General features: G+C 43.4%; 1 protein-coding gene across 5 annotated transcripts; it reads right to left on the bottom strand.

Annotated features, from left to right (window-relative positions):
- Nucleotides 1-260: 260 nt before the first annotated feature.
- NOCT (nocturnin) lies at nt 261-24,614 on the bottom strand. Of its 5 annotated transcripts, none has more exons than XM_073603865.1 (3): nt 24,152-24,614; nt 3,821-4,090; nt 261-2,368 (listed from the first exon to the last, which is right to left on the bottom strand). In XM_073603865.1, the coding sequence occupies exons 1-3, from the start codon at nt 24,432-24,434 to the stop codon at nt 1,533-1,535; spliced, it is 1,389 nt and encodes a 462-aa protein (XP_073459966.1). In that variant the 5' UTR covers nt 24,435-24,614; the 3' UTR covers nt 261-1,532. The 5 variants fall into 5 exon arrangements, with proteins under 5 accessions (XP_073459966.1, XP_073459971.1, XP_073459979.1 ...); XM_073603870.1 differs by lacking the exon at nt 24,152-24,614 and adding an exon at nt 23,592-23,995; XM_073603878.1 differs by lacking the exon at nt 24,152-24,614 and adding an exon at nt 23,413-23,580.
- Between the last annotated feature and the right edge of the window lie 742 nt (nt 24,615-25,356).

Here is a 25,356-nt window from a genome sequence, read left to right as displayed (position 1 = left end):
CCTGTGGAGGCAAGATAACCCAATGGTCAAGATTAAGGAAGCACTGTGTCCAATGAACAAATGAGAACCTTTCATTAGCTAAGCTTTCACTTAATAGGCTCTTGGCACAAATTGTGTATTTGTGTTTTTTTTTTTCTAAAGCGGTTTGAGACACTACCTTTAAAAAAGGCACTATATAAAATAAACGTTTATGAATATAAAATCTAGAAAATGAAACACCTTTAATTATCAATTTGAACGAGCCAACATACACACACCAAAAAATTTAAAGTGGATTTTAATTGCACATTAAGAAATGATATAGTACTTTGGTCTGTATCAAATATCGTCTAATACAATACTGCAACAAGAGGGTCATTATTTCATAACACGATCACTCATAATAAATACACAGACCGTGATCTGGAATTTTACATTCCATTGAAATAAACATTTAAGCGTTCTGAAATTCTATAAAACTAACAATAAATTACAGTTAGGCCTATTGATAAAATCAGTGTTAATTAACAACAAAAATATCTACATTAAGCATCTGTTGGTTTTTTTGTAAATAAGGAAACCTCAGGACATAAAAATATTCATCCTGAATGTACACCATAGGAAATGCATTAGATCTGGGGCCTGGCCCTGTTTTTCAACTGACATCTTTTGATAGTGCACAAAAAAAAAAAAAAAAAAAAAAAAAAAAAAAAGGGAGGAGGCAGCTAATACTAGGTCCCTCTTAAAAATTACTAGTTATTTGTTTAATGTAGAAAAATAAATACTTTCAGAAAGGGACATTTAAACAATTGACTAAACAACTAGAACATGGTAAACTAGATATGCACCTCTTTACAAAGGCATTTTGTTTTGAAAATGCTACACCCGCAGTGAGAAATAAATAGAATATACAGACACAAACATGGTTATTTTTGCCTTACTTGAAGCACAGGTATGCAAACAGTTGAGTCTTTTAGAAGATTCTTAGCTGTATAGATTTATCAGCATAATAAAATATCATTTATATTGTATGCAAGTGTATTTTTTTAATTTTATAAATATTTTATGTTGTGTATTATGCATGCTGCGCTTCTTGCTCAGTAGTGCTACACAATGATGAAGCTTTAACCCCTTCTTTCTTAGTGAAAATCTATTACTCATTCACTACTTTATGTAATTTCAGAGATGGCTCTGCAAGAAAGCTTCTCCCAATAAACAGCTTTGCACGAGTATGTAGATGTTCCCTGCACAAACCATGAAAAAAAGCAAAAGGGTTTCTAAATGTAAAAACAAAAAAACACCCCACACGTTATTTTCAGGCAACCCGTGATCATGTGAAAAGGTGTACAAACTAAACTACAGCATTTGCTTCCCTTTAAATGGGTAGTGTGCAAAGTCCAACAAAGGTTTTGGCAAAACAGCTTCATTGACTGAAGAAAAAAAAAAAAAAAGGTTCAGGAAAGTCCCATGCACATATAGTGTGCTACTTGCATTACAGAGTTCTTGAACTCACATCACTTTACGCCAGCTACAGTTCACAGAGTCACTGACAACTATAACAGCCTGTCTGGGTCCATATTAAAACTTAAGTCGCAGATCAGCGAAAGATGATCCGATGGGTACGTAAAAGATGGGAGCCTGTTTGGCCCAATTTGCTCCTCTGTAAGCAAACTCAAGGCAGAATTCACTTCCAAAGCATCCTGGGAATACCAAATATAATCTAGGGTGTTGCAAGTCTCTCCAGTAGGCCGGATTTTCCAGGTGGTGTAAGGAGGCTCAGTCTCTCCATCTTCACTGAGCACCTTGTAGGCACTGTTAAGGTTCAGGCTTGAAGACGCAAACCGCTTGTATACCTCCTCTGTTGGTTCTGCATTAAAGTCCCCACATACAACCAGGGGAATTTTGGCCCCTTGTGTGAGCAATTCCAGATTGCGCAAGAGATCTGAGCCCTGTGCAAGCCTGAACCTCTCCCACCCTGTACGGGCCTTTAGGTGGGTAACAGCAACGCACACCAACCTGCCAGACTCTTTGCACTGAAGGATTTCGGCAATGGCCACCTGGTTGGTTTTCAGGGTCCTTGCAGACAGCCTGAATTTGGCACTGCTGATAAGCTGAAATCGGTCTTGTAGAAAGAACAAGGCACAGCCATCAGGTCCATTGTTGTGCTCAACATCAAGGCAGGGAGACCACGGCTTTGCTAGAAAAGTGCATTGGTAGCCTAACCTACTGAGTATTGGCTGGAAAGTGTCAAAGTAGTGATCCACTTCCTGCAGGCACAGGACATCAGGACGATAAATTAAGATCTCCTCTAGGATCAAATACTTCCTCTCCTCCCACTTCAGCGCTTCCTTGGGACAGTTGATAAAGTTATCCTTGCCTTCTCCGAGGGCTGCCAAAACAAAAAACAAACAGCTTAATACGGGACTCATTTTCACCAGGCAAAACAAGGTTATGCTTCACCTAGGCAAGAACATGGTGGGGTTGATTTACTAAAACTGAAGGATGTAAAATCTGGTGCATCTGTGCATGGTAGGCAATCAGCTTCTAACTTCAACCTTTTCAATTAAGCTTTGACAAAAAATCCCGGGAGGCCGATTGGTTTCTATGTAGAGCTGCACCAGATTTTACACTCTAATGTATATTAAGCATCACATGCCTTATAATCCACAAAACATTCTATACAAATACCCAGTACTCAAATTAACCAAATATTGTGATTTACAGGCATAGAAACCCTATAAAGCCAAAACTTTTTTTTGGGACAGAGTAGGAAAGGTTGCGAATTCTGGACATAGTTTTATTGTCATTTCTGGAGATCAGCTGCATGTCCCAGGGACCATTGTGACTAGGACAGAGGGCCAATTCACACCACAGACAGTCCAGCGAGTTTTCTGCATTAAAAACCAAAACCACGCATAGATAGTAGGTTATATGGTTTCCAATGGCATAGTTCACAACAGTGCGGTCATTCCAGTATATTAAGAAAAAGTAGAAACTATTTAGCACACTTTTGAGGAGAGTTCCAAACACTTAAAATTGGTAGCAAAGTCCGCTTTGTGAGGCTTACCTGCAGGTAAAATGAGTATCTCCTAAATGTGCACTGTTTAGGAAATATTCACCCTGGATGCAGCCAGTGATGTCACTGGTGCATGCGCTCTGAAGGTCTGGCATATCATGTCTGACCTTCAGAGCACCATGCCGTGATCAAGTAACATTGCGGCTCCGGCCACTCACACAGCCAGAGCATGTGAACCCGGAAGGAAGACCGGGGAAAGATGGAAGCCCTGTCAGCATACAGCTGGAAGGCTTCATTTTATGGTATTTCATAATGTGCAAGTATGCGATGCATACTTGCACATTATAGTATTTTGCAGGGGAAAGTTTCGTTTTTTTTAATTGCAGCAGTTCACTACCGTTTAACCTGTATCTACAGTGTCATGAAAAAGTATTCTATCCCCTTGAAATTTTCCACACATTTTGTCATGTTACAACCAAAAACGTAAGTGTATTTATTGGGATTTTATGTGATACAAAGTGGCACACAATTGTGAAGTGGAAAGAAAATGATGCAAAGGTTTTTACAATTAAATATGTGAAAAGTATGGTATGCATTTATATTCAGCCACCCTGAGTATATACTTTGTAGAACCACCTTTCGCTGCAATTGCAGCTGCAGTAAGGAGACTCTGGACCTTACTTAGGCTGTGCTCAGCAGTAAAGAGGAGCAGACCAAGCTTGAATAATCTCCCACAACCCACATACACCCATTCTTTGTAACATCACGCGTAATATGGAAGACTTGGTCCCTGCTGCTCTACTTTGGGCATTATTACGTTCTTACCTTGAGCAAGGATATTCCACTGCATCACCCTAAATGCATGGGGGGTGCTAAAATCATCTCTGTGTGGAAAAAATGCTCTATGAAGCCGGGGAGGCCTTCCCTGCAGGGCAACTTGGCATTCCTCCAGAAGATCCTTGGGGTCCAGCGGATCCAGCTGGTCATGCTCTGACTGTTCCAGATAGTCTTGATGCTGGGGGATGGCTGCAGTGCTGCTGAGAGTCTTGGCAAGAGCACTGTACAGGCGACTTGTACCGTTTCCCATGGAACAAACTGGAAGAAAAAAAAAAAAGTCAGCTCTCAAATGCCAACCAACTGGAGCTTCACTTGCATAGTAGATTAAGATTGCAGTTAAACTACTATCATTATGGAGAAAATTAACACAAACCACACACATTTCTGAAGGGAACGCCACTGAATTGAATCATGAAGGCAGAACACTCAGATTTTAATACAGTGAACAGAGCGATGGAGACAGACATTATGTAATAAATAAAAGATTTCAGTTGTTGCAGTACATTTGCTTCCCACTCTGTACCCTCCTAGGTCCTGGCTTATCCCAAAACACCTTCAGCAGACTACAAAAGATAAAAAAAGAAAAAAAAAAAAAAAAAAAGGAAGTCCCAAGTTAGCTTACTGAATGGACGAAAGCATCATCACTAAATAAACCCAGGAGCTAGAGCAGAGCTGATCTCTGGGACTTTTAGAAAACATTCTGCAGCTGCATCTCCCAATACCACTTCACATGACTGAAAATAAAATCACATTTGTAGAAGGAGAACCAATTGTACCCCTCCCATTTTTCTACAAGAAAAAAGACAAAAGTGAGGAAGATCCGCCAATGGGATCAGACAAATAGAAAGCTAACAAACTTCTATTCTTCTCTACTCTGGGAAAAACGTGGCTGGAGATGGGCCTCAAAGTCATGGTAGAGCCAAATTTATTTTATTTGGCGTTTTGAAGGGTTACAACCCCTTTCAGGCATTTACTGCTGTCTGCATCCCTGCTGGGAAGATTCAGTCTATTTGTCTCGGTGACCAGTTACTGGAACAAAGACAGAAAATCCCCAATTTTGAGTCAACAATGGAAAAATAGAGGGGGAATTCTTCAAATGAGGATACCTGTTTTGGTGACACCCAAATCTGAGCGTTTCTCACTGTGGAGAGATTAAGATATGCTATAAGTTGATCTAACAGGTTGTTTTACAAGTCTGCATCCTAGACAGGTTACAATTTACAGCAAAAGTAGTGTTAACTGAACCCTAACAAATCAATACTGACTTTCAGTTAATATTGTGCCTAGACAGATTTAGGATCTCTGAGAAGATGATCCGATTCTGCTGCAGCCAGCATTTTCAGTCCTCCTTTCTCCCCAGTGATCCCTCTGATAAGTGTAGTGCTCAGAGAAGTCACAAGGTGAGAGGCAGCAGGGGGGCTCAGCAGTGTGAAGTGTGTGCACACATCCAGGAACACAAAGTCCACTGCGCAAGCATCTTAGCTGAGCAAGAACCACACTAAGGTTTAATTGCTGTATAATGTTCCAGTAGAGAGATTCACCCTCAGTTTGTTCTGATGACCACCATCACCAGGACCTAAAGTGAGGGGAGAAAGAAAAAAAAAAAAAGAAGTACAATATTTTGAGGTGTCACTGTAAGACTTAGAAGAGGGTTTCCCTCAATTTATAAAGTCTATAGGAAAATAAATAATGATATCTAGATCTATATACCTATCATACACAGGGGATGGAAAATATATTTTTCTCAAAAGAAACTGAAATTTATGTTTATATACTGCAAAGGCCTTCATTCTAAGCATTTATTCTAAGTCTAGCTTGTAGGCATCAGACATTACATATTGTTCTAATATATATGTCTGAGTCACCTGGTGCATACTAGTTTATATTAGCCAATCCTAATGACTGCTAATGTTTACCATATAATAGTAAAATTGAGATTTAAAATAACTGCTGCAGAATTAGTTTAGAGAATATGGGCAATTTTTTTTTTAAACATCTGTACCGATAAAAAAAAAAAAAAAAAAAAAAAAAAAAAAAAAGCCACCCACACAGAATGCTAGGAATAGTAAGCAAGGTAAACAAAGCCAACAATGCATTGGGAACAATTCTCTCTGCGCCCCCCCCTCCTAATCAAAATAGAGCACTGAAGATTAATACATCCTACCTTGAGTGAATAAAACATGGTATCTGGTCTTCCTGTTTGACAATGGAACTGCAATTTTTACATCCATCTTTCCTGAATAGCTCTGTACACCTAAACAGCACTTCAAGTCACAAAGTATACAACGGTCCTCTGTGCTGCTCCAGCCAGTGCATGAGGGTTTATATCACCTTGCCACTAAGTCTGTCTAAACCTCAGGATAAAAGTTAAATGCATTAGACCATAAGCCAGTGACAGTCAAGGGTGTCTGTCTGGCTGAGGCTGTACATACAGCTGCTGGCTGCAGTCTTCATGCTTTCTATGTCCAGAGATGTTAGACTAAAATTAAAAAAAAAGACATCTTACTTTACTGGCACATCTCTTTATGGCATGTGACTAAGACATATGTATGCTTAAGGTACCTTAATTATATGCATTTTGTGAATAAAAAAAGGGGGGGGGGGGGGGGGGGGGTTTCCACAGTGGACTCTGCATGGAGTGTGAATGATCCCAACAGAGAACATATGACCACCACAAAGATAAATTAAAGGGCTAGGCTCATGCGAAGTCCACTAGGGATGCACAAATACTTTTTTTTTTTTCCACGGCCGAGTACCGATATTTTTTTCCTCAAGTACTCGCCAATACAAAATTACTGATACCCATTTTGCCCTCCCTTGGAAGCATCCCTGGTTCACATCGGTGCAGCTTTGAAATCACCCTACTTCAGTGGGATTTCCCTTCAGGAGGCCCGAGTGACCACCCAGCATGTCCACCGGCTGGTCGAAGACCCGAACAAAGCGGATCAGCTTTGTTTAGGTCTCGGCTCTAGTAACCCGGAAGCAATGTCATGACATCACTTCCGGATTACTTGCATCTTAAAAAGGCACCCATTTAAAAAAAAAAAAAAAAAAAAAAACCCCACAATTTATTCAGAAAACCCGATCTTGAAGCTTTGAATACTTTCAAGTGCAGAGGAGGGGTTTGGGGTCTTCTAGATCCCAGATCCCTCCATAAAGAGTACCTGTGCTGCCTATTACTGTCACAAGAGATGTTAACATTTGTGACAGCAAAACAAACAGTGAAAAGAAAAAGGAAAAAAAAAAAAGAAGTTTAAATCTACAAAATATCTGCACCCGATATCGGCCTGAAAGGCACCCGAAAAAAAAAAAAAAAAAAAATAGACCCAATTTTGACCTCCGATTTCATTTAAACAGAAGTCAATTAAATCACAAAAAAAGTAGTGCAAAGTCATTGAATGCATGCAATTTTTGTGCACAGAACTCAGATTTTTACCATCATATCAGAAATATACAGAGCCTGCTTCTCACAAAGTTCCAGGCTTTAGTCACCTATCATTATCAACAGTACAAAGTCTACAGCAGTGAAAGCGCAGAAAAAGCATAGTCAAATCGGTTCATTCATATCTCTATGCTTTAGTGCAGCATTACAAAAGACAGTGCTTATGTGCATTCAGAATATTTATCAGGCATAAACATGGGTGGGAAAAAAGCTGCAAGACAAGTGTTACTGCACATAGACACCGTAGCGAGCACACACCCCCCCATTTGTACAGGCTGGATGAATCCCTGTATATTCTGTAATAAACTAAATTTCTATGACCATCAGCTTCATCTAGTGACTAAAATGCAGTATAGCTTTCTGAAATTCCACAATGGAGAAAAAAAAATAAAATAAAAAAAAAACTGCATGTTGGTCACTAGATGGAGCAGGAAATCATAGAAATGAATTACATTAAATACAGAAAAACTTATCCAGGCTAAATGACTGTTTAATAGCTAGTGAATCCAGATATGCACACAACTGTATGGATTTCCACATGATCTTGCTGGTAAGCAAGATCCTGTGCAAAAAGGTTGTTTGTACTGCATTGGTACTCATACATAATACACCCTGCGCATGTCCATAGAAGTTGAGGTGTACATTGTGCACCTGTGGTTCAGCCATTTACAAATTTTACATCTCCCCCAGACAAGTCATTCATGAGGCAGTGCAGAATGACCTAGGATATGTTATTTTGTGCTTGCACACTGCTGCCTACATATTGTTAAGGTTTACATGTTGACCCTAAATGCACTAGGCAGCAATAGTGCATAGCATCAATTTACATTGTAGGCATGTAAACAATACCAAACACACACATGTACATCCTAAAATACAGTCAAAATCTGATCACACAATGCAGATTTTCTAGTTTATGCAGCTAAATAGTACTATGGATAAAACCACAGCAGTGTGAATGGGCCCATAGCATTCAATACTTTTGCATTCATGTCCAATAACATATCTGAACACCGCTCACTAAGTGTGTGCACATGCCCTCAGGGCCCGTTGCCCGATCATATCTATGCATCTACGATTCAACTGTTTTATTTGTGATTTTTATTGCACATTGTAACAAGTTATCACATGGCTCCACACATGCATTAAAATGTTTTCTGCAATGATTTTACACAGAGCATTTACCAGTCAGTTTGGGTGGGATGGCAACAAATCACAGAACAAAAATGCTTTTTCATGTGTTGCCATAGAATTGTATAATCTCAGTGCTGTAGAAATGTCAATCGACCATTCATATTTTTTAGTTCTGAAACAGCACAGAGATGTGAACACCGCTTATTTAGAACATTAGGATTCTGTGCACGTGTTGTAGTCCATTGCAATGGGTCCTTAAGGTGCCCTCCTGGTGCCACATTCCTTGCTCATGAGATGGTTTGGAGATTTTAAACAAACCAGTGATAAGCTGGACAGATGAAGGCCTTCCCTGGCTTGCTGGTTTACTACATTCCACATTTGGCCTTTCCCAAGTGACAACACTGACCAGATTCCTGAGCAGTACTCCCCTCCCTCAAGTCTATTTCTAGTGAGCAGGGATACATGCAGAAATCCATACTAGACTGTGCACAAGCAGACCCCTCCACAATTCACAGTGGTCTTGAGTCAAATCAAAACTATTTTATGAATTACACCAACTGAACCATAAAATCTACAAAATACCATTTCAAGTAGTAAAATGGATACCTTGACCTTTCCAAATATTGTCATACAGATATGCCAAATTGCCTTTAACCTTCAAAAAGCTCCAGCTGATTCTATACCGCGGTCTAACGCCACATTTGCAAGTGGATCCAAGTACAAGTATAATGCAACAAAACCTTGACAAACAGGAGTTTAGTCTATGCCAAAATCACTACACAGGAAGAGCTGTCACAACACTGTGCCCTGCTTACATCCCGCAGAAAGACCGTTACACAAGATGACTCGTTTGAGTTTCCAGAGCCAAGAGTCTAGGTCCCTCCTCGAAATCTACTGTTTAACCTTGGCTGGCATGCTAAAGGCAGATATTTTTTTCTGTGCTTCTCCACTAGTGTGGCTTGCATGTTGTCACAAGAATACAAATCATTACCCACTTGACTGACATTTATGCTGAAAACTGTCATGAAGGCAGGAATAAGTAACACTTGACAATCCATCCCCTGAAACTACTGGTCATCTCTGCTTCAAGCATGTCATTGAAAACCCAGACAGTATAAAGTGAAAGCTGACATACGCACCAGAGAAAAGCTGTCAGTTTACCAGCTGAGGGGACGCTGCTAGTCCCAACCACAGACATCATGAAATTTAAACTTCATAGTCACATGAACAGGGAATCCATAGAAAAGGCACGCAGCAACATCTAGTGGAAGAGAATGAAAAGTACACTGGGAAAACACCTCTTCCAGGGCGTCTATTAACCACTTCTAGTCCAGGCCTTTTCTGCCACTTTGTTTACAAGATTAAATCAGTATTTTTTGCTAGGAAAAAAAAAAATTTACATATAACCAATTTTTTTTTTTTGGGAGACCCTAGGGCAGTGATGGCGAACCTTGGCACCCCAGTGCTCCACTACATTGCAGAGTGCATGAGCATCATGGGAAATGTAGTTCCAAAACATCTGGGGTGCCAAGGTTCGCCATCACTGCCCTAGGGAATAAAATGGTGATAATTGCAATTTATGTCACACGGTATTTGCGCAGCGCTGTCTCAAAACACAATTTTGTTTGAGAAACACTTTAAAAGTAGAAGTCTACCCCAAAACTAAAAACCCTGCATCTACAAAACGATCTAACACTAACCTATCCAACCATGTGAAGAGAAAAAAAAAAAAAAAAAAAAAAAAAGCTGAGTTAGACTTACCGGTAACTCCTTTTCTGAGAGTCTTCCAGGACAGCCCATGAGTCCTTGGGCTCCTCCTACCAGGACAGGAAACACGTTACCCCCACCAGATAAAAGGGCAGTCCTCCAGGCCCATGTCAGTCTTCTCAAGAACCGTAGGACCCTGCAAAACATATGCATAATACACATAACTTCAGACAAACCGGGTGGGAATCTGGCTGTCCTGGAGGACTCTCAGAAAAGGAGTTACCGGTAAGTCCAACTCAGCTTTTCTCCAAGCGTCTTCCAGGACAGCCCATGAGACGATGAGCCAGAAACTTACCAGTCTAGGGAGGGACAACTGCCTGAAGGACCTTACGACCAAACGACTGCTCCTGAGCTGATAGGAGATCCAAGCGATAATGTTTAATGAAGGTCGAGTAACTGGACCACGTGGCAGCCCTGCAGATTTGTTCCGGTGAGGCACCAGCCCTCCCAGCCCAAGACGTAGACAAGGCTCTAGTTGAGTGCGCAGTAACAAAAAGGTGTAGGAACCTCCCTAATTTTGTAAGCTTCAGAGATGGCTTGCTTTATCCATCTAGCCAATGTGGCTTTAGATGCACTATTCCCCTTGTGAATTCCAGAAAAGAGGACAAATAAGGCATCAGTTTTCCTAAAGGTCTTGGTGATCTCAAGATAGACTAAGAATTCTTCTTACGTCTAAAAAAACTAAATTTTCTTTCTAAGTCACCCTGTGGCGAACTACAAAAGGTTGGCAGTACAATGTCCTGGCCACCTTGGGCAAAAACCCTGGATCGGTTCGTAAAATAACTCGATCCTCAAAAAGCATGAGGAAGGGCTCCCTTACCCTACGAGCTGAGGTAACAGCTATAAGAAACAGTCTTTGTAAGTAACTTAACTGAAATACTTCCCAGAGGCTCAAACGGGAATTCTACCAGGAGTTTGAAGTACTAGGGACAGATCCCAAGTTGGACAACTTCTCACCACTACTGGTCTGGCCCTAGAGATAGATTTGAAAAATCTGGCTATAGTGATATTTTCCAGGAGAGAAAACTGGAGAAACACACTAATAGCTGCCACCTGTACCTTTAAGGTACTAACTGAAAGACCTTTGCCAACACCCTCTTGGAAATAATTCCAAAATGGAATATCATGAGTTAATCTTTCATTTTCAGATAACCATGAGTTAAACCTTTTCCAAACTTTGGAATATATGGCTCTAGTAACCAGCTTCCTACAATTAACGAGAGTCTTGACTACCTTGTCAGAGAACCCCTGGGCGCTCAGTATCTTTTCTTCAGATACCTGGCCGTCAAGTTTAAGGAAGCCACCTGAGGGTGTGATACTGGACCCTGCAATAATAAGTCTTCTCTTTTCGGAAGACTCCGCAGAGGCTCTGAAACCAGAGACTGTAGCAGGGAAAATCATGGCCTCTTGGGCCAAAATGGGGCGATTAGAATGAGATCCGTCTCCTGTAGCAGAAACTTCCGGAGGACTTCTGGGATCAGTCTGATTGGCGGGAAGGCATAACATAGGCCTGGAGGCAACGGGTTTGCCAGAGCATCTATCCCCAAGGCTTGGTCCGCCGGGTTCATGCAAAAGAATATCTCCATCTTGCAGTTGTTCCGGTTTACGAACAAATCTGCCATGGGATAACCCCATCCCCTGGTGAGGTCTGCAAAGACTTCGGGATGAAGGGACCAGTTGTCTCAGTCTATCCTGTGACGACTGAGATAATCTGCCAGGCAATTGTTTGTTCCCTTCAGGTGTACTGCCGAAATTGAAGCTAGATTCCCCTGTGCCCAAGAAAGGATCTCCTGGGCAATGGACTGAAGCATCCGGCTTCTCGTGCCTCCCTGCTTGTTGATGCACGCGACTGTCGCGATATTGTCTGACAGAATTCGGAGGTTGTGACCCTTGATCTCCATCTGAAAAGACTGCAGGGCTCTCTGGACTGCAAGCAGCTCTCTTTGATTGGATGAGGCCCTTGCCTCCTGAGGACCACTCTCCCTGTGCTACTGTATTGCTGAGGTGGGCCCCCCATCCCCAGGAACTCGCATCCGTGGTAATTCTTCTGGATATGGGAAATGACCATGGGAGACCCTGTGGTGGTGAACTGGCCAGCACCTAACGGGCTTTTTTATCCTGGCGGGAAGCTGGATCCTTGACTCCAGGGACCTTACATCCCCGTCCCAGTTTAATAGGAACATTTGTAATGGACATTGCCGGAGTCTTGCCCATGGTACTGCAGGAAAACATGAGGTCATAAGACTCACTGCCCTTGACACCTGTCTCAGAGAGACCGACTGGTTGGTCTGCAATGCTGACATAGTCTGGAACACCTTGGTAATCTTCTCCTGAGGAAGAAAAACTCTTTGGTTCACTGAGCAAAAATCGTAACCCAGATAAGTTACTTTCTGGGCCGGAATCAAGGAAGATTTTTCTTTGTTTATCAGCCAGCCTAGGGACTGTAAGCCTGGAGAACCTCCAACAGCCTTTGGTATGATTTTGCCACTATCAGGAGGTCATCCAAGTAAGGGATAACAGTTATCGCCTTTAACCTTAGTGGAGCCAGCGCTTCCCCCAACACCTTCGTAAAGATGTGTGGGGCTGAGGAAAGACCGAAAGGAGGGCTTGAAATTGAAAATGTCAGGTCCCCATACCCATCTTCACTGCCAATCTCAAAAACTTTTGGAAGGCTGGATGGATAGGGATGTGAAGACAGGCATCCCTTAAGTCCAACGTGGCCATAAAACAGTTTGGGTATAGTAGGTTTTTGATTGTAAAAACCGTCTCCATACGGAAATGCTTGTATCTGATGGACTTGTGTAAGGTCCGGAGATTCAGGATAAGTCGAAACTTTCCTGCCGGCTTTCTGACCATAAATACATGGGAATAGAATCCCTTGCCCTGCTCCGACTGAGGAACAGGAATCAGGACTTTTTGATCTAATAAGTCTCCGATCTGGAGACCCAGAGCCCTCACTTTCTCCCGATCATGTGGAGGAAATGTGACCAACAAACGTTCTGGTGGTTGGTGAACAAACTCCAGCCTGTACCCGTTGGTCACTAGGGGCACACCATACAATGTGTTTAAATTCAAGATGGTGCTGCTATAAGACCTACAAACAGTACAAAATATTTTACAGCGCACACATACAAGAATGACATTTCCTGCAGGGCTAGTTAAAAACACCTGAACATATTCAAAAAATACAGGGGTTTGGTCACACTATATAGTCATATAGTGCTAAGCCCACTTACTGCGACAAAGTACCCCAAATTAGTGGGTGCTAAGCCCACTTACTGCGACAAAGTACTCCAAATTATCCCCACTAATTCGGGGTACTTTGTCGCAGTAAGTGGGCTTAGCACTATATGACCATATAGTGTGACCAAACCCCCGTATTTTTTGAATATGTTCAGGTGTTTTTAACTAGCCCTGCAGAATAGGTCATTCTTGTATTTGTGCGCTGTAAAATAACACAAGCCACTGTGGCTTGGTGGGCTGTTGAGGAGGGTTAAACAGCACTCCCCTTTGCCTCTGCCTTTGTGCCCAGTCCAATGCTTTTTCGGCCTGCTGTCCTTTTCTCTAGGACTCTGTTGCCTGCTTTGGCCACGAAAAAAATTTTCTGGCTTTCGGAACTCTTTTTTTCTGGAAACGCCTTTTTCTTATCAGCCGTGCGTTCCAGGGCCTCCTGTAGACCTGGGCCAAATAAATGATCGCCAGTTAAAGGAAGGCCACAAAGGCGCAACTTGGAGGCCGAGTCCCCTGACCAGGTCTTAAGCCAAAGGCTTCTTCTGGCCGAGTTCACTAGAGCCGAAGTCCTGGCCGACATTCTTACCGACTCAGCGGAAGAATCTGCCAAAAAACCCACTGCCTGAAATAGGAGAGGAAAAGACTTTAAAATTTGTTCTCTGGAGGTACCTGCTGACGGATGTGACTGAATCTGAGTCAACCAAACCTCCAGATTTCTGGCCACACAAGTGGAAGCCAGAGCTGGTTTCAGGTTTCCAACCGCTGAGTCCCAGGCTCTGTGGAGAAGGATATCCCCCCCCCCCCTTGTCCATCAGATCCTTAAGCGTGCCCATATCATCGAACGCTAGGTCCGAGTTTTTTTAAACCTTTGAAAGAGGTGCGTCTAACTTGGGATTCTTATTCCACAGCTGCGCAGTGTCCTCATCAAAAGGAAACCTCCTTTTTAGGTTACTAGAGAAGAATGGTTTTCTCTCAGGATTATCCCATTCCAGTTTAATAGTATCAACCAAAGAACTATGAACTGGAAAAACTCTCGATTTTCTCTTATGCAATCCTTTATACATAAGATCATGTTTGGATAACTGAACATCTTCCTCTTTTAATTCAAGGGTAGTATAGATAGCCTTTAATAAGTCATCTACATCCTCAACAGATAACTTAAATCTTGAGCCTCGAGTGGATTCTCTATCCCTGGGCTCTGTATCTGACCCAGATTCTTCCAGAGAAGAACGGGTAGATCTGACCTCAGCCTCAGAGTCCTCACTCTCTGCCTGCTGCAGAGTGCTGACTGACGCCTTCAGTGAAGACGGACCCTCTGCTGGAGTCTGGAGCTTGTCAATAAGCGTTCTAAAAGAACTGAAGGTGGACGCAAGCTCATCCATAACAGAAGTAAGCATCTTCTGGCAAGAGGCAACCATGTCATCTTTTACTAGGCCTTCTATACAGGTGCGACAAACTGCTTTGCTCCATGAGAAGCTCAATTTGTTTGCGCAAACCGCACATTTCCTTTTAAGTGGCTGCGCTTGAGCCTTGTACTGAGTCTTGGTCTGCAAGACAAAATAAATGACCCACAATGTAATTAAAGCCACCCAATCACTCCATAACACCATATGCAGGAGGGAGGAAATGTGTCCTTACACCCACTACTACAGGAGGGGAGGGGGAGGGAACACTCACAGGGATAGCAAGGTGGTGACAGAACACCCCAGGCTTACCTGTGAGGTGCTGGTGTTGGGAACCGCATCCACTGCCTGTGCAGGTACTACAGGAGGATCCATTCTGCCCCTCTTGGTCGTCCACAGCCTGGCTGCTTTACACCAAGAAACACCAGCAGCCAGCGTTCTCTGTTCGCGCCGTTTATGGAGACTGGAACCTCGTCTCCGGCGCCCGATGATGACGTCATATGCCCCGGAAGTAACCCTCTCCAGGCACTTCCTGTGGGCCAGCTTGGAGCGCAATAGCTCCGCCCCCTCGAGCGCTGCAGCTTCCTCCATTCCCTGCTCAGATCAGCCACGCTGTTGGCAGGGAAGGACAACTGATGCTCAGCTGAGCTATAGTGCAATGCACTGCATTAGGGGGTCCGACCTCACACCGGTCCTGGCCCTCTCCAGGCACTGAGAACAGGGAACAGCAGCACAGCCAACCTCCCCAGCGTTATGCTGCTTCTGGTAGAGGAAGAGGTAAGAGATATGCCCCAGAAAATAGCCACACAAAGCCCCTGCTTATAAGGCCTATGGGAGCAGGTTCCAGGAACATGTTACCCCCCGTCCGGAGGAAACACAAATAACTGACATGGGCCTGGAGGACCGCCCTTTTATCTGGTGGGGGTGACGTGTTTCCTGTCCTGGTAGGAGGAGCCCAAGATCTCATGGGCTGTCCTGGAAGACGCTTGGAGAAACACCATTTACATATGTGTGCGCAACTTTCGTATCCGTTTGCTTCTGCACACAAGCATGGAGGGATGGGGGCACTTTACAATTTTTTTTACTGTTCCTTGTAATAGAAATACGACGACAAGTCCTCCTTATGGAGAGATCTGGGACCAAAAAGACTCCAAATCTCTCCTTTACCTCTACCTTTAAAAGCCATAGATGATCTAGTTGCATTGCCTATGACCAGCCAGGCCAGTGGAAACTAAACCCGAGAAACACTGGCAAGTGATGGGAGGTGGTGTCCCCTCCCGCCACTTTGCAAAGCAATCTAGTGGCTAATAAGCCGTTCGGAACGCTTTTATAAGAAAGCGAGCCCCCAGCTGAAAAGGAAAAAAAAAAAAGGAAAAAAAAAAAAAAAAGATACTGGAGTTATGGCTGATGGTTTCAGCCATAACCCTGGTAAACCACAACATATACACAAGATTACCAAAAGTATCGGGACGCTTGTCTTTACACATGAACTTTAATGGCGTCTTAGTACATAGGGTTCAAATTGGGGTGGAGAAACTTAACTGGCCTGCACAGAGTCCTGACATCAACTCGACAGAACACCTTTGGGATGAATTAGAGCAGAGGCTGTGAGCCAGGCCTTCTCGCCCAGTGTGACCTCACACATGCGCTTTTGGTAGAATGGTCAAACATTTCTATAGACACTCCTAAACCAGGTGGACAGCCTTCCCAGAAGTTGGAGTGGGAATATCAAAGCTTTTTACATAGGAGCTACATAATAGCCTAGTTTAAGAGTTCAAAATAAAAAGATTCTATGGAGGAGAAGGGAAGAGAACCCCCCCCAAACAACCCACACACAAAGAAACAAAGTGGAAAACTTGTAACCATGGAACATTTTAGTTTGGCTCTCTGCCTATGAAAACAAAGGACCTTGCTGAGTTTGTTTGCGTTAGAAAAATATAAGGTTTTTAGACTTAACCAATTGCCGACCGGGCCATAACCGAATGACGGCTACAGCGCAGTCAGACAACTCTGGGAGGGCATACTATGATGTCTTCCCAGAATCACACCCCTTGGAGTCTCCGTGACAGCCGGGTCTCCCAGACCCATAGAGTCACGGATCGGGGTAAAGGGGCAATGACAGCGGTCCTTTATTTACCACAGGATAAAGCCGATCACTTGTAAACAAACCAGAGGTTGTCTGGTTCAGCTCCTCCCCTCTCGTCAATCGGTGCAGTGTGTGAGGTGAGGGGGGGGGGGGGGTGGGCGGTGCAGCAGTGCTGTGGGCTGGATCTGGAGTGCTCATCCATGCCACACAAAAAAGTGGCATATGTACTCAAGTAGATTTGAAGTGCATGCCCCTAGAACACCTGAGGGTGCTCCCTGCATGTTGAGCCTCTGTATGTGGCCAGGCTGTGTAAAAGTCTCACACATGTGGTATCGCCATACTCAGGAGTAGCAGAATGTGTTTTGGGGTGCAATTTGTGGTATGCATATGCTGTGAGAAATAACCTGTTAAAGTGGATGTAAACCCGAAATTATTTTTTTTTTATGTCATAATGTAGAGTATAAGATTTCTAAGCATTTGAGCCCAGACTTTCCACAAAGAGTTAATCCAGCTCTGAGCAATCCTCTTATTGTTCAGCGAGATAAAAACTTGACAAACTGAGAAAAAAAAAACTGTCAAATCCTCCCCCTTGCTGTGAGTGACAGGTGATTTACATATCTCGTGCACTAGCTAAAAAGACAGGCATTATTTTCCCACCCTCACTCCTTTCTTCAGCAGCTCTGCAAGGATTGGCTGTTCCACACCTCACCACGATTTGGCATGCTGAAGTCATGTGGTTACTTTCCTGTCTTTTCACTGGATGTTAGAGATCATAGCAGAAGTTCTGTGTAAGAAATACACAGAAGAAAATGCATATTGACAAGGGGAGTGTAGAGGTGGGCGGGGAGTCTACTGACATCACAACTCCACCCACCAAGCTCCAGACAACAGACCCACCCACAGAATCTGGGGGGGGGGGGGGGGGGGGGATTTAACCACTTCAGCCCCAGAAGGATTTACCCCCTTCCTGACCAGAGCGTTTTTTGCGATTCGGCACTGCATCGCTTCAATTGACAATTGCGCGGTCGTGCGATGTGGCTCCGAAACAAAATTGGACGTCCTTTTTTCCCACAAATAGAGATTTCTTTTGGTGGTATTTGATCATCTCTGCGATTTTTATTTTTTGCGCCATAAACAAAATAAGTGCGACAATTTTGAAAAAAAAAAAAAAAAAAAAAAAAAAAAAAAAAAAAAGCATTTTTTACATTTTGCTATAATAATCCCCCCCCCCCCCCCCCCCAAAAAAAAACAAAACATTTTTTTTCCCTCAGTTTAGGCCGATACATATTCTTCTACATTTTTTTCCAAAAATATCGCAATAAGCGTTTATTGATTTGTTTGCACAAAAGTTATAGCGATTACAAAATAGGGGATAGTTTTATAGCATTTTTATTAATTTTTTTTTTTTTTTTTACTAGTAATGGCGGCGATCAGCGATTTTTATTGTGACGTTATGGCGGACTTTTTTTTTCACATTTTTGGTACCATTTTCATTTATACAGCAATCAGTGCTATAAAAATGCATGGATTCCTGTATAAATGACACTGGCAGTGAAGGGGTTAACCACGGGGGGAGGGTTTAAGTATGTCCTAGGGGACTGATTTCCAACTGTCAGGAGGGGATGTGCTGGTGTGTGACATCACTGATCTCTGCTCCGATGACAGGGAGCAGAGATCGAGTGACACTTGTCACTAGGCAGAACGGGGAGATGCTGTTCACAACGGCATCTCCCCGTTCGTCCTCTCCGTGAGGCGGTCGTGGGTATGCCCGCGGCGATAGAGTCCACGGGACCCGCGACCCGACTCACGGAGATCGTGACAGGCGCACGGCGGCAAATTCAAAGTAACGTACGGGTACATTACTTTGCGCAGCCGTGCCATTCTGCCGACGTAAAAGTACAGGAGCCGGTTAAAAAGAAAACTCACCATGCCTCTTACTAAATACCTTGGACTGTCAACTAAAAAAAAAAAAAAAAAAAAAAAAAAAAAAAAAAAAAAAAAAAAAAAAGGGGTCATTTGGGGGGTATTTGTACTGTCTTGGCTTGGTAGGGTCTCAAGAAATTAGATAGGCTGTCAGTACATCAGGTGTGATCAATTTTCAACGATTGGCAGTTCACCATAGCTTGTAGACGCCAACGCTCAAAGACCAAATAATTTACACCGATTTGGGTTCTTTTTACCAAAGGTATGCAGAAGTATGAATTTTGGCCAAAATTTATGAAGAAAAAAGCATTTTTTTTTTTTTACAAAATTAAATTTTCAGTCTTTCATTTATATCGCAAAAAAAAAAAAAAATAAATAAATAAAAAAAAAGTGGTGATCAAATACCACCAAAAGAAAGCTATTTGCGTGAAAAAAAAAATCATTTCATATATGTGCAGTGTTGCATTGCATGACTGAGCAATTGTCATTCAAAGTGTGAGAGCAGAAAAGCTGGTCTAGTTAGGAAGGGGGTTTAAGAGGTTGTGAACCCCTTTGGGGGGGCAGAAGTTGTTCATTCCTTGTGTTAGTAATAAAGTTTAATAAAAAAAAAAAAAAAACACCACTGCAAGACAAAGGCATAATGAGCTAGTATGCATTGCATACAAGCTCATTATGAAATACTTGCTTTAGAACGAAGCCCTGCAGTGCCACCCGCACTACGCTCCCATGGCCGACATCTTTCACCGGAGTTACTTCCGGGTTTGCGGACTCTGTCACAACACAGGTACTGAATAAACAGCACCAGCGGGCTCTGTTTCTTCCGTGCGCATGCACTGATGACGTTGGCAGCAGCGCATATAATGAATATCTCCTAAACAGTTCATGTTTAGGAGATACAGTACCTACAGGTAAAGCCTTTTTATAGGCTTACCTGAAGGTACAAGTGGTGTAACAGAGCTTACAACCACTTTAAGAAGCCCTAATGTGCATCTTGAGGTGACCCAGGATGAAAACACAGAAACAGATCAAAACCAGTAAAATATTAAGTAAAAAAAAAATCCATGCTCCTTGAGGCAAAGTGTTCTGTAAATTTAGACTCAACGGGCCTAAAATTAGTGTTCGTGACTATACAAAGAGTAGTGTAGTCCCAAAGAGATCAGAAGCTAAAATCAAAAAAAAGTGTTAAAGCCCAACTCCTGGCAAAAATGTTTATACATCGCTCCCAGTGGGTACAATACTTTCAATCACTCAAAATAAACATGCAAACAAGGACTTTTGACTTTCCTTATCTGAATACTTGTTTAGGGTCAGTGAATGAGTACTGAAGTCACTGAGTCAGCACAACAGGCAGTTAGCATACAAGGAGGTCAGCAATTGAGACGCCAATATTTCTAAAGTCAGGTTTAACAGCTGAAGGACTGGATTCCTTTCTGAGCCATCAATGCAAAGCATTATTGGAATTATCCAAAAGGCAAAATAGAATGACAGAAAAAGTTCAATTCCTGTCTTGTAGACAGTGCAGATCAGTTCTAACCGAACTTGTGTGCCAAGAGTCAGTCTGGCTATCCTTGAGACACCACATTTTTTTCAGCTTGTGGGTGGGTGTAGGGGCACAAAACAAATCTGGATTAAAAAAAAAAAAAAAAATTAAAGGGTGTGTAATCCAAACAATTAGTGTTACTAAACCCAAGACAATGCAGTCACTATATCTGGTCTCCCATAGTACATGGAAATGCAATTATTTTAATAAATATAAATTGCTGTCCTGTGACCATCAGTGTCTGGTTTAAGCTTGTAGGAGGAGTTTGCATTCTCCTCTGACTGTTCTATGAGGCTGACCCCTGACCCTCTGGATAGTTGACTCCAAAGGCTATGTCTTCTCAGGAGATGGATTGGGTACAGTGGAAGAAAGGGAGGATCAGAGAAGACAGGCTCAAACAGCACCTTAGGTTCCACAGAGTATAACAGCATGCTTTACTGCATATACAGATTGATTTTACTGTTGTGGGTTTAGTAACACTTTACCTTCTTATTTGTTCTCTTCTGTTAAAAAATTGATTTTCTTTTTTGTACTCAAGTCATGCAGGGACTGCCAGCAGCCTAAATACTTGAAGGACTTCCTGATAGATCCCAGAATATGTAAACCAATGACTGGGTGGCAAAGCTTGAAAATCTAAGAAACAGGTTCTTGATGCCAAAAGGCTCTAGAAGCACTCACGGATCTAGTAGAGTGTAACTTGACAGGAAAGGTTCAATCCTTGAGACCATAAACTTGGATGATGGTCTTCATGAGCCCCCTGGTGATGGTAGTGTAAGAAACTGTTGCACCATTTATGGGGTCTATACAGGACTAGTAAAAGGAAACCATTCTTCTTGTAAGAAGCAGGGAGATACTTATAGCCCACACCACATTCAGAGTTAAACTTAGTTTAGTTTTGGGGAACTGGAGCTGGGTGAAAGGACAGAAGAACAAAGCCCTAATTAAAGTGAATTGCAAAACTTTATTAGGCAAGAAAAACCACCTTGTCCCCATGCAGAACAAGAAAAAGGTTTCTTGCAGGACAGGGCCATCATTTCAGACACTTGCCTTTTAGGGGGTTGCTACAAAAGACAAACAGCCGCTCAATCAGTTCTGCAGGCGACAGAAGTTGTTCATTCCTTGACAGTAAGAAAAATAAAAAAAAAAGTACAGTATTAAAAAAAATAAATAAAAGCACCAACATACCTCTGTGCTCACAAACAATATGTAGTCCTGCATGTATAAGTAAACGGTGATCACACCACATGTGAGGCATCATTACAAAAGGTCAGAGCAAGAGCCTTCTGTGCAACTCTAAAACTGGTAACCAGTAATGGCGTTTAAAGAGTCACCTATGGAGATTTTTAGGGGCATACACAATTTTAAAGCCTGACATGTTAGGTATCTATTTACTCAGCATAAAAGCTTATTTTTTTACCAAAAAAAAAAAAAAACAAACAAAAAAACAAAACTGGGTATGTTAAAGTGTGTGCGCAATAAAAAGAAGTAACCAGATGCCAACCGCCCCACATACATTTAGTGCAGCCACTATGGGCAGAATCACGAACTTGTACGCAATTCTGGACTTCCAGGTCTGGGGCAAGCATGCAAACTGTTTCCGCTGTGACTGGATACAGCGGGAGCCAGTGGGTCCGGTGGACCCCACTGATCATTCAGGAGACCAGCAGAACGGCGATCTGCCTATGTAAACATGGCAGATAGCTGTTCTGTAACAAGGGAAGGCTGTAATCCGGTCATCCTGCTAAGCAGGAACAGGGATCTCTTCCACAGAAAAAGCACATCCCCCACAGTTAGCATGCACTCACAAGGAACACATTTATCCCTTTGATCGCCCCTAATTAACCCCTTCCCTGCCAGTGTCATTAGTACAGTGACAGTGCTTTTTTTTTTTTAGCACTGATCATCTTTAGTGTCAGTTAGGTGTCTGGTTTGTTTGCCGCAACAACGCAGTCCTGCTACAAGTTGCTGATCGCTGCCATTGCAAATAAAAATTGTGTGTGTATAATAAAATTATATATATATATATATATATATATATATATATATATATATATATATATATATATATATATATATATATATATATATATATATAGTAGATGCTATAACTTTTGTGCAAACCAATGTGCTCCAGGGGGGAGGAGGAGGGAGCCCCAGCCATGACATCAATATCTGCAGCTGAGGCTCCCGGAAGTGGAGAAGCATACCTGTGAAAGACAGGTATGCTGTCCTCCCTCCCGAAAGCTGACAAAATGTACAATGAGCAGAAGTGCAACTTTTGGGTGGAACTCTGCTTTAAGCAGTTATAACATGTTTTTCCTTTTGGGATAGAGATGGATGTTAACTATATGAACAAAGCTGACCATTGTGAGCACCACTGTCACCTGGTTTGCCTCAACGGAGGAAGGAAGAGGAAGAGGAAGAAAACCAGCTGTGATAATGCTATTTTGCCCACAGTGCCCCATCAACATACAATTTAACTGCACTGCATCCCTCAGACATCACAATTAGTGATTACAGCAAGGCTAGAGACAAATCCAGGTGGCAAAACGGGAGGTACGGGGGTGATGAATCCGCTTTAACCCTTTAATAATGCCAGCCATAGACTGATCAGGTTCAACAGGAAACAGATGAATTTTGATCGGTCTCAGGGCAAGTAGGCTGTACTGATGTTTAGCGATCGACTTCAGTACAACCAGCTTGTCAGGTTTTTTTTGTACACTCACTGCCAGCATCAGTGATCATTGTATTCTAACAGGGAAATGTTTACTTGGTGTACTGATGTCACTGATTTCAGTAGGAGAAATTAATTGAACAAAGCCACAATTAGCATCCAGAACAGTACAGGATGTACTAATTGGTCAGGCAAGCTACAATAGGCCTTGAGAAGGAAAACAGACACATTGTGTGCTCATAATGTACAGAAGGAGACTTCCGACCTGACAGCCCCCCTACTCTAGGGTGTTGTACTGCAGTGATCACATCAGCTTCATGAATCACCACCCCCTCCCCCACATCAACTGCCGGTTACATAACACAATACACGCTGCTCACCATCTTCATGGAAAGACGTACAGACGCAAGAAGCAGCCCGCAACCAGTCATCTGGACAGAACGGTCTACTGGAAGCCAATGTGCCATTCAGCCCCCCTCCCCGCTGTCCACAACATTCTACGACCAAAGCAGCCAGCTAACAGTCCATTGACTGCCCACGTTCTCCATCATACACTCACCTGATCATGTGCCCAGAGCCACAAAGAATGCAGGGGGAACCAAGGGTCCAATCACAGGCCACCTTCTCCATCTACACATACCTGATCATGTGCCAAGAACCACAGAGACAACCAAGGGTCCAATCACAGGCTGACATCTATCTACACACACCTTATCATGTGCCTAGAGCCACAGAGACTGCAGAGGGAACCAAGGATCCACTCACAGGCCACCTACACACCCGACCATGTGCCCAGAACCACTGGGACTGCAGAAGGAGCCAAGGGTCCAATCACAGGCCACCTTCTCCATCTACACAACCCTGATCATGTGCCAAGGAGGACACACAGGGAGGCAAGGGTCCATTGATTCCCAACATCCTCCATCATATACTCACCTGTCCACGTGACCAGAACCAAGGATGCAGAGAGAGCGGACAATCCGCATTCCCCAGCGAGACTCACCTGTCCACATGACCAGAGCCATTAACCCTTCACAGAACACACACTACACGTGGCCAGAGCCATTAACCCTTCACAGAACACACATTACACGTGACCAGAGCCCCGCACACACTCACCCGCTCTTGGCACCGTCCTGGCCGGAATCCCCGTTGCTCCTCCTGCCGGTACTGTCGTGGTTACCGCCGTGCTCGTGTTGGGAACCGCTTTAGCCGCTCCGTCCCCTATCCAGCCGGCCAGACTGTGGCAGCACCCGAAGCTGCCCAGGGAGCCGAGTACGTTCGGGGAGAGCGTCCTGGTCCTGACCGGGGAGTGGTGTGGCTGTTGCCGCAGAGAGGAGGCGCAGAGCGCGGGCACGTCTCTGAGCGCCGAGCACAGCCTACCTGCCGCACTCTGATACATTCCCGGCCTCAGCTCACACTAATAGCAGACACCGCTGGCCGACTGACTTCCCACCTGTACACTCTCTATATCACTGTCTACCCCGTACTGCCGCTATGACGCTCTGCTACTCAGATACCGGCTACTTAGTCACCGAGCCACGCCCCGCATTCATCTCAACACGGTGACGTCACAGGACCGGCCACGTCACCGCCCGGCACGTTCCACTGGGGCGGAGGGGGTGCTGCTAAGTCACTAAAACCCCTATTATCTCTTTACGCCAAAAAAAGTAAAGGATTGGTTTTCGGTTTGTAAAAAAATGAATGCAAGAAAATACAACATAAATGTAAATATGTGTAAAATAAACGCGGAAGTTGGGTTGTATTTTTATTTACCGCAGGCGCCACCCCCCTTCCTGTGACTTGGAAAATGCGGCAGTCCGGAGCAGGGTTTCCCTGGCCGGGGGTAATAGGAGTGATGGGAAGTAGGTGGAAGGTTATAGGATTGGATTGTGCTGTGCTCGGCACCTTTACCTTATAAATAGTCCTGGCTGGCAGCTACATGGTCACTTCGTGCTGGGGGAAGGGGGACACAAACACCTAAAGCTGGACTCCAGGTGGATGGAAATGAAGGCAGGTCTGGAATCAGGTGTAGTGAGGAGACAAGGGGCTCTCCTCTCTCTCTTCTTCCTCTCTCTCTTCTTCCTCTCTCTCTTCTTCCTCTCTCTCTTCTTCCTCTCTCTCTTCTTCCTCTCTCTCTTCTTCCTCTCTCTCTTCTTCCTCTCTCTCTTCTTCCTCTCTCTCTTCTTCCTCTCTCTCTTCTTCCTCTCTCTCTTTATTTCAGGTACTTATATAGCGCCGTCAATTTACGCAGCGCTTTACATATACATTGTACAGTGCCTACCCTCAAGGACCTTACAATCTAAGATCCCCAACTCACATTC

Source organism: Aquarana catesbeiana, linkage group LG01 (genome assembly GCF_042186555.1).
Source record: "Aquarana catesbeiana isolate 2022-GZ linkage group LG01, ASM4218655v1, whole genome shotgun sequence".
NCBI lineage: Eukaryota > Metazoa > Chordata > Amphibia > Anura > Ranidae > Aquarana > Aquarana catesbeiana.
Note: the sequence above shows the minus strand (reverse complement) of the source record. Positions and strands in the feature narration are given on the sequence as shown.